General features: G+C 43.0%; 2 protein-coding genes and 1 long non-coding RNA gene across 6 annotated transcripts; 2 read left to right on the forward strand and 1 right to left on the reverse strand.

Annotated features, from left to right (window-relative positions):
• Positions 1-45: 45 nt before the first annotated feature.
• On the forward strand, positions 46-1,866 carry LOC115251101 (uncharacterized). The gene is made up of 2 exons (XR_003889654.1): positions 46-247; positions 1,173-1,866. It is a non-coding gene; the product is annotated as an uncharacterized lncRNA (long non-coding RNA).
• A 457-nt stretch (positions 1,867-2,323) lies between these two features.
• On the forward strand, positions 2,324-8,591 carry dnm1l (dynamin 1-like). 4 transcript variants are annotated; one of them, XM_029842192.1, is made up of 20 exons: positions 2,324-2,543; positions 3,374-3,518; positions 3,769-3,798; positions 4,291-4,337; positions 4,686-4,757; positions 4,845-4,931; positions 5,059-5,221; positions 5,308-5,428; positions 5,718-5,849; positions 5,956-6,162; positions 6,255-6,375; positions 6,453-6,608; positions 6,683-6,772; positions 6,855-6,947; positions 7,030-7,083; positions 7,176-7,241; positions 7,496-7,645; positions 7,720-7,829; positions 7,905-8,064; positions 8,233-8,591. In XM_029842192.1, exons 1-20 carry the CDS (start codon positions 2,442-2,444, stop codon positions 8,287-8,289), a joined length of 2,163 nt encoding a protein of 720 aa, XP_029698052.1. In that variant the 5' UTR covers positions 2,324-2,441; the 3' UTR covers positions 8,290-8,591. The 4 variants fall into 4 exon arrangements, with proteins under 4 accessions (XP_029698052.1, XP_029698054.1, XP_029698053.1 ...); XM_029842194.1 differs by lacking the exon at positions 7,176-7,241 and having other exon boundaries at positions 2,325-2,543; XM_029842193.1 differs by lacking the exon at positions 3,769-3,798 and having other exon boundaries at positions 2,325-2,543.
• Positions 8,592-8,657: 66 nt separating this feature from the next.
• tnnt2d (troponin T2d, cardiac) lies at positions 8,658-11,404 on the reverse strand. The gene is made up of 13 exons (XM_011607502.2): positions 11,307-11,404; positions 10,785-10,836; positions 10,651-10,661; positions 10,544-10,561; positions 10,457-10,478; positions 10,316-10,373; positions 10,130-10,246; positions 9,780-9,857; positions 9,592-9,702; positions 9,368-9,480; positions 9,200-9,290; positions 9,022-9,059; positions 8,658-8,844 (listed from the first exon to the last, which is right to left on the reverse strand). The coding sequence occupies exons 2-13, from the start codon at positions 10,817-10,819 to the stop codon at positions 8,799-8,801; spliced, it is 738 nt and encodes a 245-aa protein (XP_011605804.1). The 5' UTR covers positions 10,820-10,836; positions 11,307-11,404; the 3' UTR covers positions 8,658-8,798.
• Positions 11,405-11,464: the final 60 nt, after the last annotated feature.

An 11,464-nucleotide genomic window follows, 5' to 3' on the forward strand; every position in this document is an offset into this window, starting at 1 on the left:
CTACCCCGACCGACAGGGGGCAGGAACGCACGTGTTTACCAACAACAATATTGGAAGAAGACGTACCACAGTCATGGGGGTCTTTTTCTGGGATTGTTTCTGGGTCACTTCCAAATTTAAACTACAGTAATGTTGCAACGCTTTAGGTCAACTGAATACTTATAGGAAATAAGCCGAAGACTCCGGTGAAGTAGCACTCCTTTCCCCCAAAAAACCTGTGTTGGAGTGATGCAGTGAGGTAGAAGAGGTAAATATAACATTAAACCCATATTAACACGGAATATAATTCTTTATCCCGGTACAGAATACTGAGTTTATGAAGTAGGGACTTTGAGACAAATTAAGCTAATTTATCCCATGGATTACTGTATGCAATACTAATGCATACTGTATACTATAGTAAAAGATGAGTTATTAGATGAAATTGGGTAATGCTGGTAAATGCTTTTACGAAAGTAGGCAAAAAGTACGTCATTTTTCCACACATTGTGACCTGCAGTATAGTAGTGCAGAGAACAGTATATATAGGCATGAGAAATAGAAGGTTATATTACCTTTGTAAGATGGAATCCAGAACACACCCAAATTTAATCATCTTTTATTTGGGCCATTATGTTTTCGGAAAATGCCATAAAAATCCATTCATAAAATTTTGTGTAGTTAATAGTCAAATATAAGCTGTCATGTGAGGTAATAACGTTGCATAAAATAATTGCAGTGATCTAAGCCTTTCAAATCAAATCCCCTACATGAAGTTTTCTCACAAATAAGCAGCATACATACAGTGTTTTTCCTGCTTTCTCTTTATCATGTTTTAGGGGTCTTCATATAGTCATGGTACAATCTGCTATCATACTTGTGGTGTGCTTTCACCTGATAACAGAGATGATACTTGCCATTAACTACTACGATGTACTAGGAGTGTACAGAGATGCAACTAAACGTCAGATAAAAAGGGCTTTCCTCAAACTCGCAATGAAATATCACCCCGATAAGAACAAAAGCTCTCATGCTGAAGTGAAATTCAGGGAAATTGTTGAAGGTGCATTTTTCTTCTGTAGTATTTTGATATACAAAATCATTTCTCTCATCTTATTTCAGAGTGATATTAATGTTGAATGAGTTTTTTACATTCACTGAAAGTTGTGTTTCTCTTTTTTCTGGCTTATGAGACTTTGTCAGATGAATCCCAAAGGAGAGAGTTTGATCAGTCTCATGGCGCTTCATATTTCACTGACGAAAAACAAAGCAAAAACAGCGACCGCCAATCTTTCACCTTTGGAATCACTGTCATTTTGAAAGATTTTGGCCTTCAAGTTGATGATGACTTGGACCGAATGTTTACCTTTGATGGACACACTAGAGACTCAAAACAGGTTTCATGGGCGATCAAAACAGTACTGTCGGACAGTGATGCAACGCAAAGGAAGCATGATAACTGCCTACATTGACTGTATTATGTCATAATATTCAATATTAAGTGACTCTAGCTCAAAGCTGCCGTAAGGGAAAACTTATACTGGTGTTAAGATAGAATCTTCTGCAACCCCTTAGGTGATCTAAGGTGTTCTTTTATGCTGTACATGTAAAAGTGTAAGTTATGTATTCTGCATATTAACATTAATATTTCTGACACTGCTTGTCTTTTTTGTTTGTTTTTTAAAATAATTTCAGTATCTGTGTTTAAACCTCCCACGATTATTGTAAAATAATTGGATTGCTGTGAAGAATAACAGTGGTATAGAAGACATTTTTCTCATGATTTGAGTTCTAAGAAGCTGCATTGAACTCACATTTATATGCAAGTTGTACTCTAGATATTCATTCTATACTGTTACCCTGCAATAAAAATGAATGTACAATGCACCAAATATTCCAATATTTTATGTGCATGTATGTTTGACATATTTCTTAAATGAATAGACAAACATGTTTTGGTAAATATTTGCGACTTCAAGACTCAAATGAAGATTTTTTTATTTGTTCATTTTCTGCTATAGAATTTTATGTATATTTTATGAAATATGCATGTGAAAAGTAAATAGACTATAATAAGATTTCTGTTAAATTTTGTCAGTAAGTAAATTACTGACATTGACATTTAAATATACATATTATACACTTTTCCACAAATTAGCCTTTCGCATAAATATTTTGGTCGTCACCGTGGTGATTGTTGCGTAGATAAAATTACAATTTTAGTCGTGCATCGTAATCTCGAGGAAATGTAGTTCATAAAAACGGAAGCCGTTTTCTGTGAGCCTTCAATCGCGACTGGATTGGACTTCATCTCCCATGATTCCACTCTGCGCGTGAACCCCGTGTATTTTGAGCCAAAGAGTCACCAGTAGCTTTAGCTGCGGAACGTTGAATGACTTTGTTCCCGTGTATAGAAGGCTAAAAGTTGCCAGTTTGACAGGTCTGCGTTTAAAGCGAAACGGATGGAGGCCCTCATTCCTGTCATAAATAAGCTTCAAGATGTATTTAATACGGTCGGTACGGACATTATCCAGCTGCCGCAGATAGTTGTTGTGGGTACTCAGGTGAGAAACGCAACTTTGTCTTAATGCTAGCAAGTCAACTTAGCCGGCGCGTTATTCGTTGTTGGCAAAGTAGCAACGCACAGGCTGAAAATGTAAATCAGCCAGTTGTTTAAATTGGCAAGAGCTGCGTGTTCGTCCTCACTTCCAATCTTAACCCAGCCATATTTTTTATTTAGTCAAGGAAACAAACGTTATCTCAGTACCATTCAGAACAGAATCCGGCAGTTTTGGTCCACTCTGCTCAGTTTTGCTGAGTGAACACTGCCTTTGATGCCGTTTCTGTCCACCTACTACCGACTTTGTGTATTAGAAGCTAATTGGTTTGGGCCAACACTTTCTTTTATATACCGGCTAATAGGATGTGACTGTCTAAGACGGTGTGGCAGTCAGCCAAGGCTGGTCACGTGACTTTGTTTTGGCGAACGCTTGTAATTGTTCTTGTAAATGCTCCTGTAAATCATCTGTGACCTGCAGTTTAAACATGCTTGGATCACATTGTAATGTGGACCAGAGCTCAACTAATTGCATTCATAGACTTCCCTTCTTCAACCAAGAGGTTGGCATCAGTCTACGAGAGTCGCCCGTGCCTGTAAAATCAGCATTATATTTTCCCAGATCTCATTAATGTGGATTCAGCTTCTGTCAACAAGCCAGATATACACCTTGAATGGCTCCCTTTGGCTTTAAGGCCAATGGAAAGTTCTGCCCAATTAGAAAGAATATCCTGGGCCCACAACTAATTTACATTTTGGCTGGTGGGAATGCAGTTCAGGGTGCCAGTTGCTACATTTGTTTTTCTCTTATGATGCTGTTATTTTTTTTTTTTACAGAGCAGTGGAAAGAGTTCGGTTTTAGAGAGCTTAGTGGGCAGAGACATCCTTCCACGTGGTACTGGCATCGTCACCCGCCGGCCTCTTATCCTACAGTTAGTGCACGTTGATCCAGAGGACTGCAAGAAAACCACTGAAGAAAATGGTAACGTATCTGTGCAATTCTTTAGCTGTGTATCAATTTAAGTTCAAATAAATGATGCACTATTTACTCTTGATGGTGCACATATATACATTTTACACACTCATTTTCCTAATATATAGCTGCAGCTGTGTTTCTGCCAGAGTCTCCCATGTGAGACAGGCATCTTGGTGCATGCTGCAGAGGCCCATGCAGCTGATCTAGATAGCTAGGCTAACTCTTTTGTCTCCTGTCATCTCTCCCTAAACCACAGCCTCCAAGAAAAATGGACGCCTTTACAAAGGTCTCCCTTTTTTTTTTTAACCTTGCAGTGTTGATACAATCATAATCTCACTTTTGCCCATTTTCTCCCACCCCCCCACTTGTGTTTGTGTAGCATTTCAGAGCACATACCATGTGACCTTACTACACTCAGTTAAAGCGCTAGTACCTGTTTAGACTCTTGGAATTAGGCAGTCAGACAGAGATTAGTTTTTATTTATTTAAGCAATTACTGCACCCAGTTTGACCTCATCATAGCTCATCTACATTCATCTCCAGTACCTTTTGGATTAAAGCTAAAGTGTTCACCCCAGTAATTTTGTTCCTGTTTTTGCAACTCTGCTCTTTGAATTACACGTGCTTCTCTTTCCATATATTTTTGTTCCTGCAAGTCGGCTGTGGATCAGGTTGTTTTCCATCTCACCTTTGTAATGGGCTGTCGCTACACCAATGTGCAGGCCACATCTGGCGCACCAGTAAAACATTTTCTGCTTTCTTCTTTAAATCTCTGTAGGCATCGATGGAGAGGAATGGGGAAAATTCCTACACACCAAAAATAAGGTAGGGTGTAAATATGAATCATTATAAATATGTTTTTTGTTGCATTTCCTATAGATGCACATAAACAAACCGGCTCTGATGTTGTTGTGGGCTCAGTGACTCACTGGTATTTAAGAAATGGCCACCTGTTTTCAGCACATAAAGACATCATGCCCACACCCTGTCCCTAAAAACTTTTATGATGGAGAGGGATAAAGTCTATTTTTAGAACTATACCCTGGAGAGAAGAGTTGTTGACATGATGAATGACAACATAGTTTGGGCGAATGAGATTTGTTTCTGGTGGTGATGGAAGGTTTCACATGTGTTTTGGAGTCTGACTCGTCACTGTTCTGATGATTGTTTCAGATCTTTACGGACTTTGACGAGATCAGACAGGAAATTGAAGCAGAGACAGAAAGAATTTCCGGAAATAATAAGGTTTGCTAATTACAGCCGCTGGGAGAGATTACAGCTGCAGCTCTGGAGGAATGTGCTTCTGAGCGTAACACAATGTTTTCTTTGTAGGGCATCAGCGATGAATCCATTCATCTTAAAATCTTCTCGCCAAATGTTGTGAACCTCACGTTAGTTGACCTTCCTGGTATTACAAAGGTGAGCTGCTAAGACATAAATATTAACAGCAACCTCAGCGCCTCTTCCCTTTTCCTTATTCTTCTGCTCGTCACACATACACACACACACAAACACACAGATCTTAGTGTGTGTATCCCTCCAACAGTTGCCGGTGGGAGATCAGCCCAAAGACATAGAGATCCAGATCAGAGAGTTGATCTTCAAGTTCATTTCAAACCCAAACTCCATCATCCTGGCTGTTACTGCTGCAAACACAGACTTGGCCACTTCTGAGGCGCTTAAAGTGGCCCGGGAGGTCGACCCTGATGGTGAGTGACTACATTGAAATTTTCTGCATTTAACGTCTCATGGCTTCTTCTTTTTTGTCATTAATTATGTATGTTTGATTTTTAAGGCAGGAGAACACTGGCAGTGGTGACTAAGCTGGATCTGATGGATGCTGGTACAGACGCCATGGATGTACTGATGGGCAGGGTCATTCCTGTGAAACTGGGCATCATCGGAGTCGTTAACAGGTAACATTCACGACAATTGCCCAAGATATGTGGTAGCATTCTGAGCATTGAAAATGAGTGTAGAATTTTCACAGTTTACTCTCTATGAGGCGTACCTTTCTCATGTCAACAGAGGTTAACAGACATTATTTAGTATAGATCATTGGTGTAAAAACATTCAATTGTTTGAATAGTTCTGTAAAGGCAGCCATCCCCTCAAATACCAACCGAGTCCTGCTTAAATATTCTGTTGCTGCTTGTTAAAAGAAGATTAAAGAAACCTTTTTTTTGTTTTGTGCTTTCTTTTTAGGAGTCAGCTGGACATCAACCAGAAGAAGTTGGTGGCAGATGCGATCCGTGATGAACATGCCTTCTTACAAAAGAAGTACCCATCTCTTGCTAACAGAAATGGAACCAAATATCTGGCTAGAACACTAAACAGGTACCAAAGTTTAATATAGCAAATCGAGTCTTTCAGAGACTGTCCAGGATTTAATGCTGCAGCCAATCTTCCCCTTTAAGTGTTCTCTTTTATAATCTTTTAATAGACTACTGATGCACCACATTAGAGATTGTCTGCCCGAGCTGAAGTCCAGGATCAATGTCCTAGCAGCGCAGTACCAGTCTCTGCTCAATAGTTATGGCGAGCCTGTAGGTGATCAAAGCGCCACGTTGCTGCAGCTCATCACCAAGTTTGCTGCAGAATACTGTCGCACCATCGAAGGCACGGCCAAGTACATCGAGACCGCAGAGCTGTGAGTCTCTGACCTTAGCTGCACATAGCAGCATATACGCATATCCACCCAAATCTGTCTGCACCATTAATGCCTGTTTATTTTTCTCCTAGCTGTGGTGGAGCAAGAATCTGTTACATATTCCATGAAACATTTGGTCGCACCTTAGAGTCGGTTGATCCCCTGGGGGGGTTGACAACCATCGACGTGCTCACAGCAATCAGGAATGCGACGGTGGGGTTTTGCTCCCTGGTTGTCATTGTTGTGCTCAGCATCTTGGTGAAGACCTGAGGTTATATTGTACCCAACAGGGGCCGCGGCCCGCTTTATTCGTGCCCGAGGTTTCCTTCGAGTTGCTGGTGAAGAGGCAGGTCAAGCGCTTGGAGGACCCCAGCCTGCGTTGTGTGGAGCTGGTTCATGAGGAGATGCAGAGAATCATCCAACACTGCAGCAACTACAGTACCCAGGTGTGACAACACACTCAGCAATGCACCAAAGGGCTCACTGGCTCAGTCTCGCTAATGCTTATTTATATTCGCAGGAGTTGTTGAGGTTTCCGAAGCTCCACGATGCCATAGTAGAGGTGGTCACCTCGTTACTAAGGAAAAGACTTCCTGTCACTAACGAAATGGTCAGGAGCCGCCAACGCAGGACAGTGCTCGGGTCGTTCACTCCCGCTCAGTCTTCACGGGTTTATTTTACCTCCTCTTCAGGTCCACAACCTGGTTGCCATTGAGCTGGCCTACATCAACACCAAGCACCCCGATTTTGCTGATGCATGCGGCCTCATGAACAACAACATAGAGGTAAGCGATAAAACTTAGTCCTCACAGATATCATGGTGACGATAAATGGCGTTGACCTCATTCTTGATTTGTTATTTTGCAGGAGCAGAGACGAAACAGAATGCGAGACCTTCCCGCCGCTGTCCCCAGAGATAAGGTACTCTTCCTCTGGCTCGCTTATTCCTCTTGTAGCTCACTTGCTTTCTCGGTCAGTGTTCTCTCCATACTTTCCTGTGATGTCTTCTCTAGTTCCTTAAAGGCCCCGGTGGGCCGCCCCACACTGATCCTTCTGCCCCTAGCAGCGAGGTCACTAAGGTGTGTCTCTGTCTGGCTGTTGGCTGCACATGTCTGGCTGCAATCAGGCTTTTGTATTTCCCTTAAATCCAACTGTCTATCGGTTGTCTATCTGACATTTACTCCCACTCTGTATCGCACATCTGACTTCATTTATCACATCGCATGTTTATTTGCTGAGCCTCGTGAATGAAGCTTTTTTTTGTGCATGGATCTGATCACGTGCCCCCTTGAACAGCTGCACCCTCTCCTTACTGTCCCTGTCACCCCTGTAGGCCGCAGCAGGCGGCCCCGCTAGCGAGCAGACCGAGGGAGGGACGGGGACCTGGAGGGGCATGTTGAAGAAGGGAGACGAGAGTGCAGCCATGCAACCCCCTTTTCCTTCAAGCCCACTGAAGGGTCAAGCTGTCAACCTGCTGGACGTGGTGGGTACAGTGAATTTACACGTACAAATGCTGTATCGTTCCTGCCATTATTCTGATATTTGGTCTATTGCCAGCCCGTTCCCGTATCCAGGAAGTTGACAGCTCGGGAGCAGAGGGACTGTGAGGTCATCGAGAGGCTCATAAAATCATACTTCCTGATTGTTCGGAAAAACATCCAGGACAGGTGTGTAATCTAATCCCTGAATAACCCCGTATTTATTATCCATTATCCATTATCTCTCCCGCCGTCTGGTTTCAGCGTACCGAAGGCAGTGATGCACTTCCTGGTGAACCACGTGAAGGACTGTCTGCAGAGCGAGCTGGTGGGTCAGTTATACAAGTCGGCCCTGCTGAACGACCTGTTGACAGAGTCTGAGGACATGGCTCAGAGGCGCAACGAGGCTGCCGACATGCTCAAGGTAACACATCCGTCATGTGTCAGGCGGCGTCTAAAGATAATGTCGGGGATCAGTCACAGGCTGCGCTACATTTCATCAGTCCTGTTCTCGGGCAAGATATTGGATTTGACGTCACCAAGTAGCAGTTTGTGTGGGAATGTTCCTAATTTGAATGTCTCACCTCCCCAGGCATTGCAGAAAGCCAGTCAAGTGATAGCAGAGATCAGAGAAACCCACATGTGGTAAAAGGGGGCGGAGCTGTTCGACCGCTCGTCATCTTCAAGCTCCCGCACAACCACAAACTCCCGACGAACAACCTGGAAAAGCACTGGTGTGGATATGTGTATACCGAATTATAGTTTTAATGTACAGAACTAGAATCGAGGGTTGACCCTATCAACGCGGTGACAGCTTCCTGATGTAGATCATTATATTTTTGTTGTGTAATAAAACATTGTACAGGTAATATCATCACTGTGTGGAGCCCTGCTGGAGAATGACTCTTCCTAATGTAGCTTTGAATTAAAGAAATGAGAAACATAATCAAATTCTGATCGGTTTGACGTTTGTAATTGATTTTTAAATGTGGAACATTAAAACAAGAGCGGCAGGGGTGGATGAAATGACATTTATTGCTTTGAAATCCTGGTGATTGACATGTAATCCAACAACGTGGGATATTGGTACACACAAAACGGACGTGCAGGTCAGGTTCTGCTGTCCGTGTCTCCCCCGTCAGTGTCGGCCTGGTCTGTTCACCTCAGCCGGCCAGCCATTTTGCCCTTGCCCCGACCTTTGGCACTAAAGGGAGACGAGGAAAACGCGAGTTAAGAAATATCCCGGCATAATGACCAAATTTTAATGACCTGCAAAATTCATATTTAAAACCTGTGAGGGCCATATGGCAATTTTTTGGAGGACGTTTTATTTAAAAATGTGCAATCTTTTTGTATGATAACAATAAAGTGATTCACTTACTTCTGGTGATCTTTAACACGAGCAAGCAGCTGATTAATCTGCAAAAACAAGGATTCACTGAATACCCGATGTGTCCAGTAGAGGGCGCACGTGTGCACACGCGACTGGGATAATGCTCCCGTGAGGAGTTTTCTAACTTTACACGAATTGGGAGGAATGAGCGTGAACGCTGACTCACATCATACTTCTGTCGTTTGAGTTTCTCACTAAAGTCGAACTTGTCGGCCTCCAGCTCCGTCAGCCGCTGCCACAGCTCGTTGGCCTTCTCCCTGAACACAGAGCAGATGGAGGAGAAGCCATTTTCCAACGCCCTTTCTCTCACACGGGCAGGAGAGTCAGGACATACTTCAGCTTGTCCTCGTTCAGGTGATCGATATTCAGAGCCTTCCTGCGCTCGGCCAGGATCTTCTTCTTCTTCTCCCTCTCGGTCATCTTCTTGGCTCCTCTCCTGCTCTCACTCTGTCGGGCAAACAAAATCCTCATTCTTGCTCCACTTTCAGCAGACTTTTCTACGTGAGGCGCATGATTTCAGGTTGAACAGCAGGTGAGGATAATTCTTAAAGTTTGGACCTTTTGCACGGCGCCGTACTGCTGGGTCATGTTGGAGAGGACCTTCTTCTTCTTGGCATCATCATCCAGCTTCTTGCGCTGCTCCTCTAGCTCCCTGCGCTCCTTCTCCTCCTGCAGGGTGCACAGGCGCGTCACACCGGGGGAAAACAGCCACCTCTGCTCACACCTGAAGGTCTGAAGGAACTCACAGCCAGCCTGGCCTGCCTCTCCTTCTCTCTCTCCGCCCGGACTCTTTGCTGCTCCGCTCTCTCAGCACGACGTTTCTCCTGGACACAGCAGCATTGTTCATCTGTCAACGCTTTGACGAATTAGCAGTGTTTCGAGGATTCATCCTCTCCAGTTTAAAGATTCTGGGATTCAAAACAAACCCATTAATCTCTCTTTAGTAAACAATGTAAACGTGACTGTATTTATTGGCATTAAGTGGCATAAGAGCACAATTTTTGCCTGCAAAGTGGAGAAAAACAGAAAAAGCCTCAGGTCCTGAGGCCTCTGATCCCTAGTAGATGCAGTTCATGCTGCACAGAAGGTTTCTCACGATTCTATTGACGAGGGCGATGAGCTCCTCTTCCTCCTTCTTCCTCTGGATGAAGTGAGCTTCGATCAGAGACTGCAGCTCAGACAGGTCCTTCTCCTGGCGCTTCCTGTGGATGTCCTGTCGCAGACCAATACGATAAATAAAGCGGAAAACTGGAGATTTTACAGCCGCCTACAGACGACTCACGTCAAAGTCGACTTTTTCCCCGTCGGGTATCTTCGGCGCACTGATGTTGGGCATGAACCTGAGGAGGAGGAAGAGTTCGTGTTCATGAAGGTTCAGCTTCTTACTGACTTTAAAGGGAAGAAACCCACGCCAGACACTTACTTTTGTTTGGGCTTTGACTCATCTGGAATGAAAAGCATGATTAAGATGTAGAAGTAGACATTTTTAAATAGATACAACAATACTCACCCGTCACCTCTTCTTGAGCTGATCGTCACAAAGGTGAATTAATTAGTGAAATGTTCTGAAATTAAAGGCTGATTGGTGCAAACACACATAAAGAAGACCCGTCTTACCTTCTCCCTCCCTTCAGAACAACAGCAGGATGCACGAAACGAGAAAAGAACTTAGAATTTGAATTCATCCACACGCTAAAGTGATTGTAATATCAAAAACGTGATGCACAAAATGTATACAAATATGTACGTACTCCACCTCCTCCACAACTTCCTCTGTGTCAGACATTTTGATGCAGATGAGCTCTGTAAAATGGAACCCTATTAGTCTATTTATAGCTCAGCAAAAAATATGACATCATTAAAAATAATGAAATATTTCTCACAAGTTATAAATAGTAATGCATTTTAGTCAAACTATATACAGTATAAAAGCCATTAAATATCACAGAAGGTATTGATAATATTTACATACAAGTCCTTCATTCAAGGTTCATTATAATCCTTTTTTTAAAAAATTAAAACACATTAAATCCTTTTGTCATCATTTGAATCAGAGTTGTGTTCAAGTGCATTAGTTTAAGATGTAAGTTGTGTGTTAAGATATCATTTGATTTAAATAATAATGTTGCCTGTAAAAACAAAAAGTCAGTGTTTTGCTTGATTTTTAGCTAATCCTCCCTCTCCACCAGAAATATTTGCTGCCATCCCTCCCTGGTGAGATTTATGACCACAGCAAGGTTTAATCTGAGTAGAAGTGACACCAGAGTTCCTACCTGGGACCCAGACAGAAGCGGCTCAGAGATCAGCAGCAGGCTGGAGCTCCTTCAGGTCCTCAAGGAGACAGAGTCCAGCCCTTCTTCCTCATGTGACCGCTGCACCCTATGGCTGTCCGCTCTATTGTTAGACGAGTATGGACGAGCTCCGTCCATCA

This window comes from Takifugu rubripes, chromosome 9, assembly GCF_901000725.2.
Source record: "Takifugu rubripes chromosome 9, fTakRub1.2, whole genome shotgun sequence".
Classification (NCBI taxonomy): domain Eukaryota; kingdom Metazoa; phylum Chordata; class Actinopteri; order Tetraodontiformes; family Tetraodontidae; genus Takifugu; species Takifugu rubripes.

Coding starts and splice junctions, on each gene's coding strand:
- dnm1l (XM_029842192.1), top strand. CDS start 2,442: ATGGAGGCCCTCATTCCTGTCATAAATAAGCTTCAAGATGTATTTAAT. Junction 5,222..5,307: donor CCGGGAGGTCGACCCTGATG/GTGAGTGACTAC, acceptor TTGATTTTTAAG/GCAGGAGAACACTGGCAGTG. Junction 6,609..6,682: donor GCAGCAACTACAGTACCCAG/GTGTGACAACAC, acceptor TTATATTCGCAG/GAGTTGTTGAGGTTTCCGAA.
- tnnt2d (XM_011607502.2), bottom strand. CDS start 10,819: ATGTCTGACACAGAGGAAGTTGTGGAGGAGGTGGA. Junction 10,374..10,456: donor GAGTCAAAGCCCAAACAAAA/GTAAGTGTCTGG, acceptor CCTCCTCCTCAG/GTTCATGCCCAACATCAGTG. Junction 10,247..10,315: donor GGGAAAAAGTCGACTTTGAC/GTGAGTCGTCTG, acceptor GGTCTGCGACAG/GACATCCACAGGAAGCGCCA.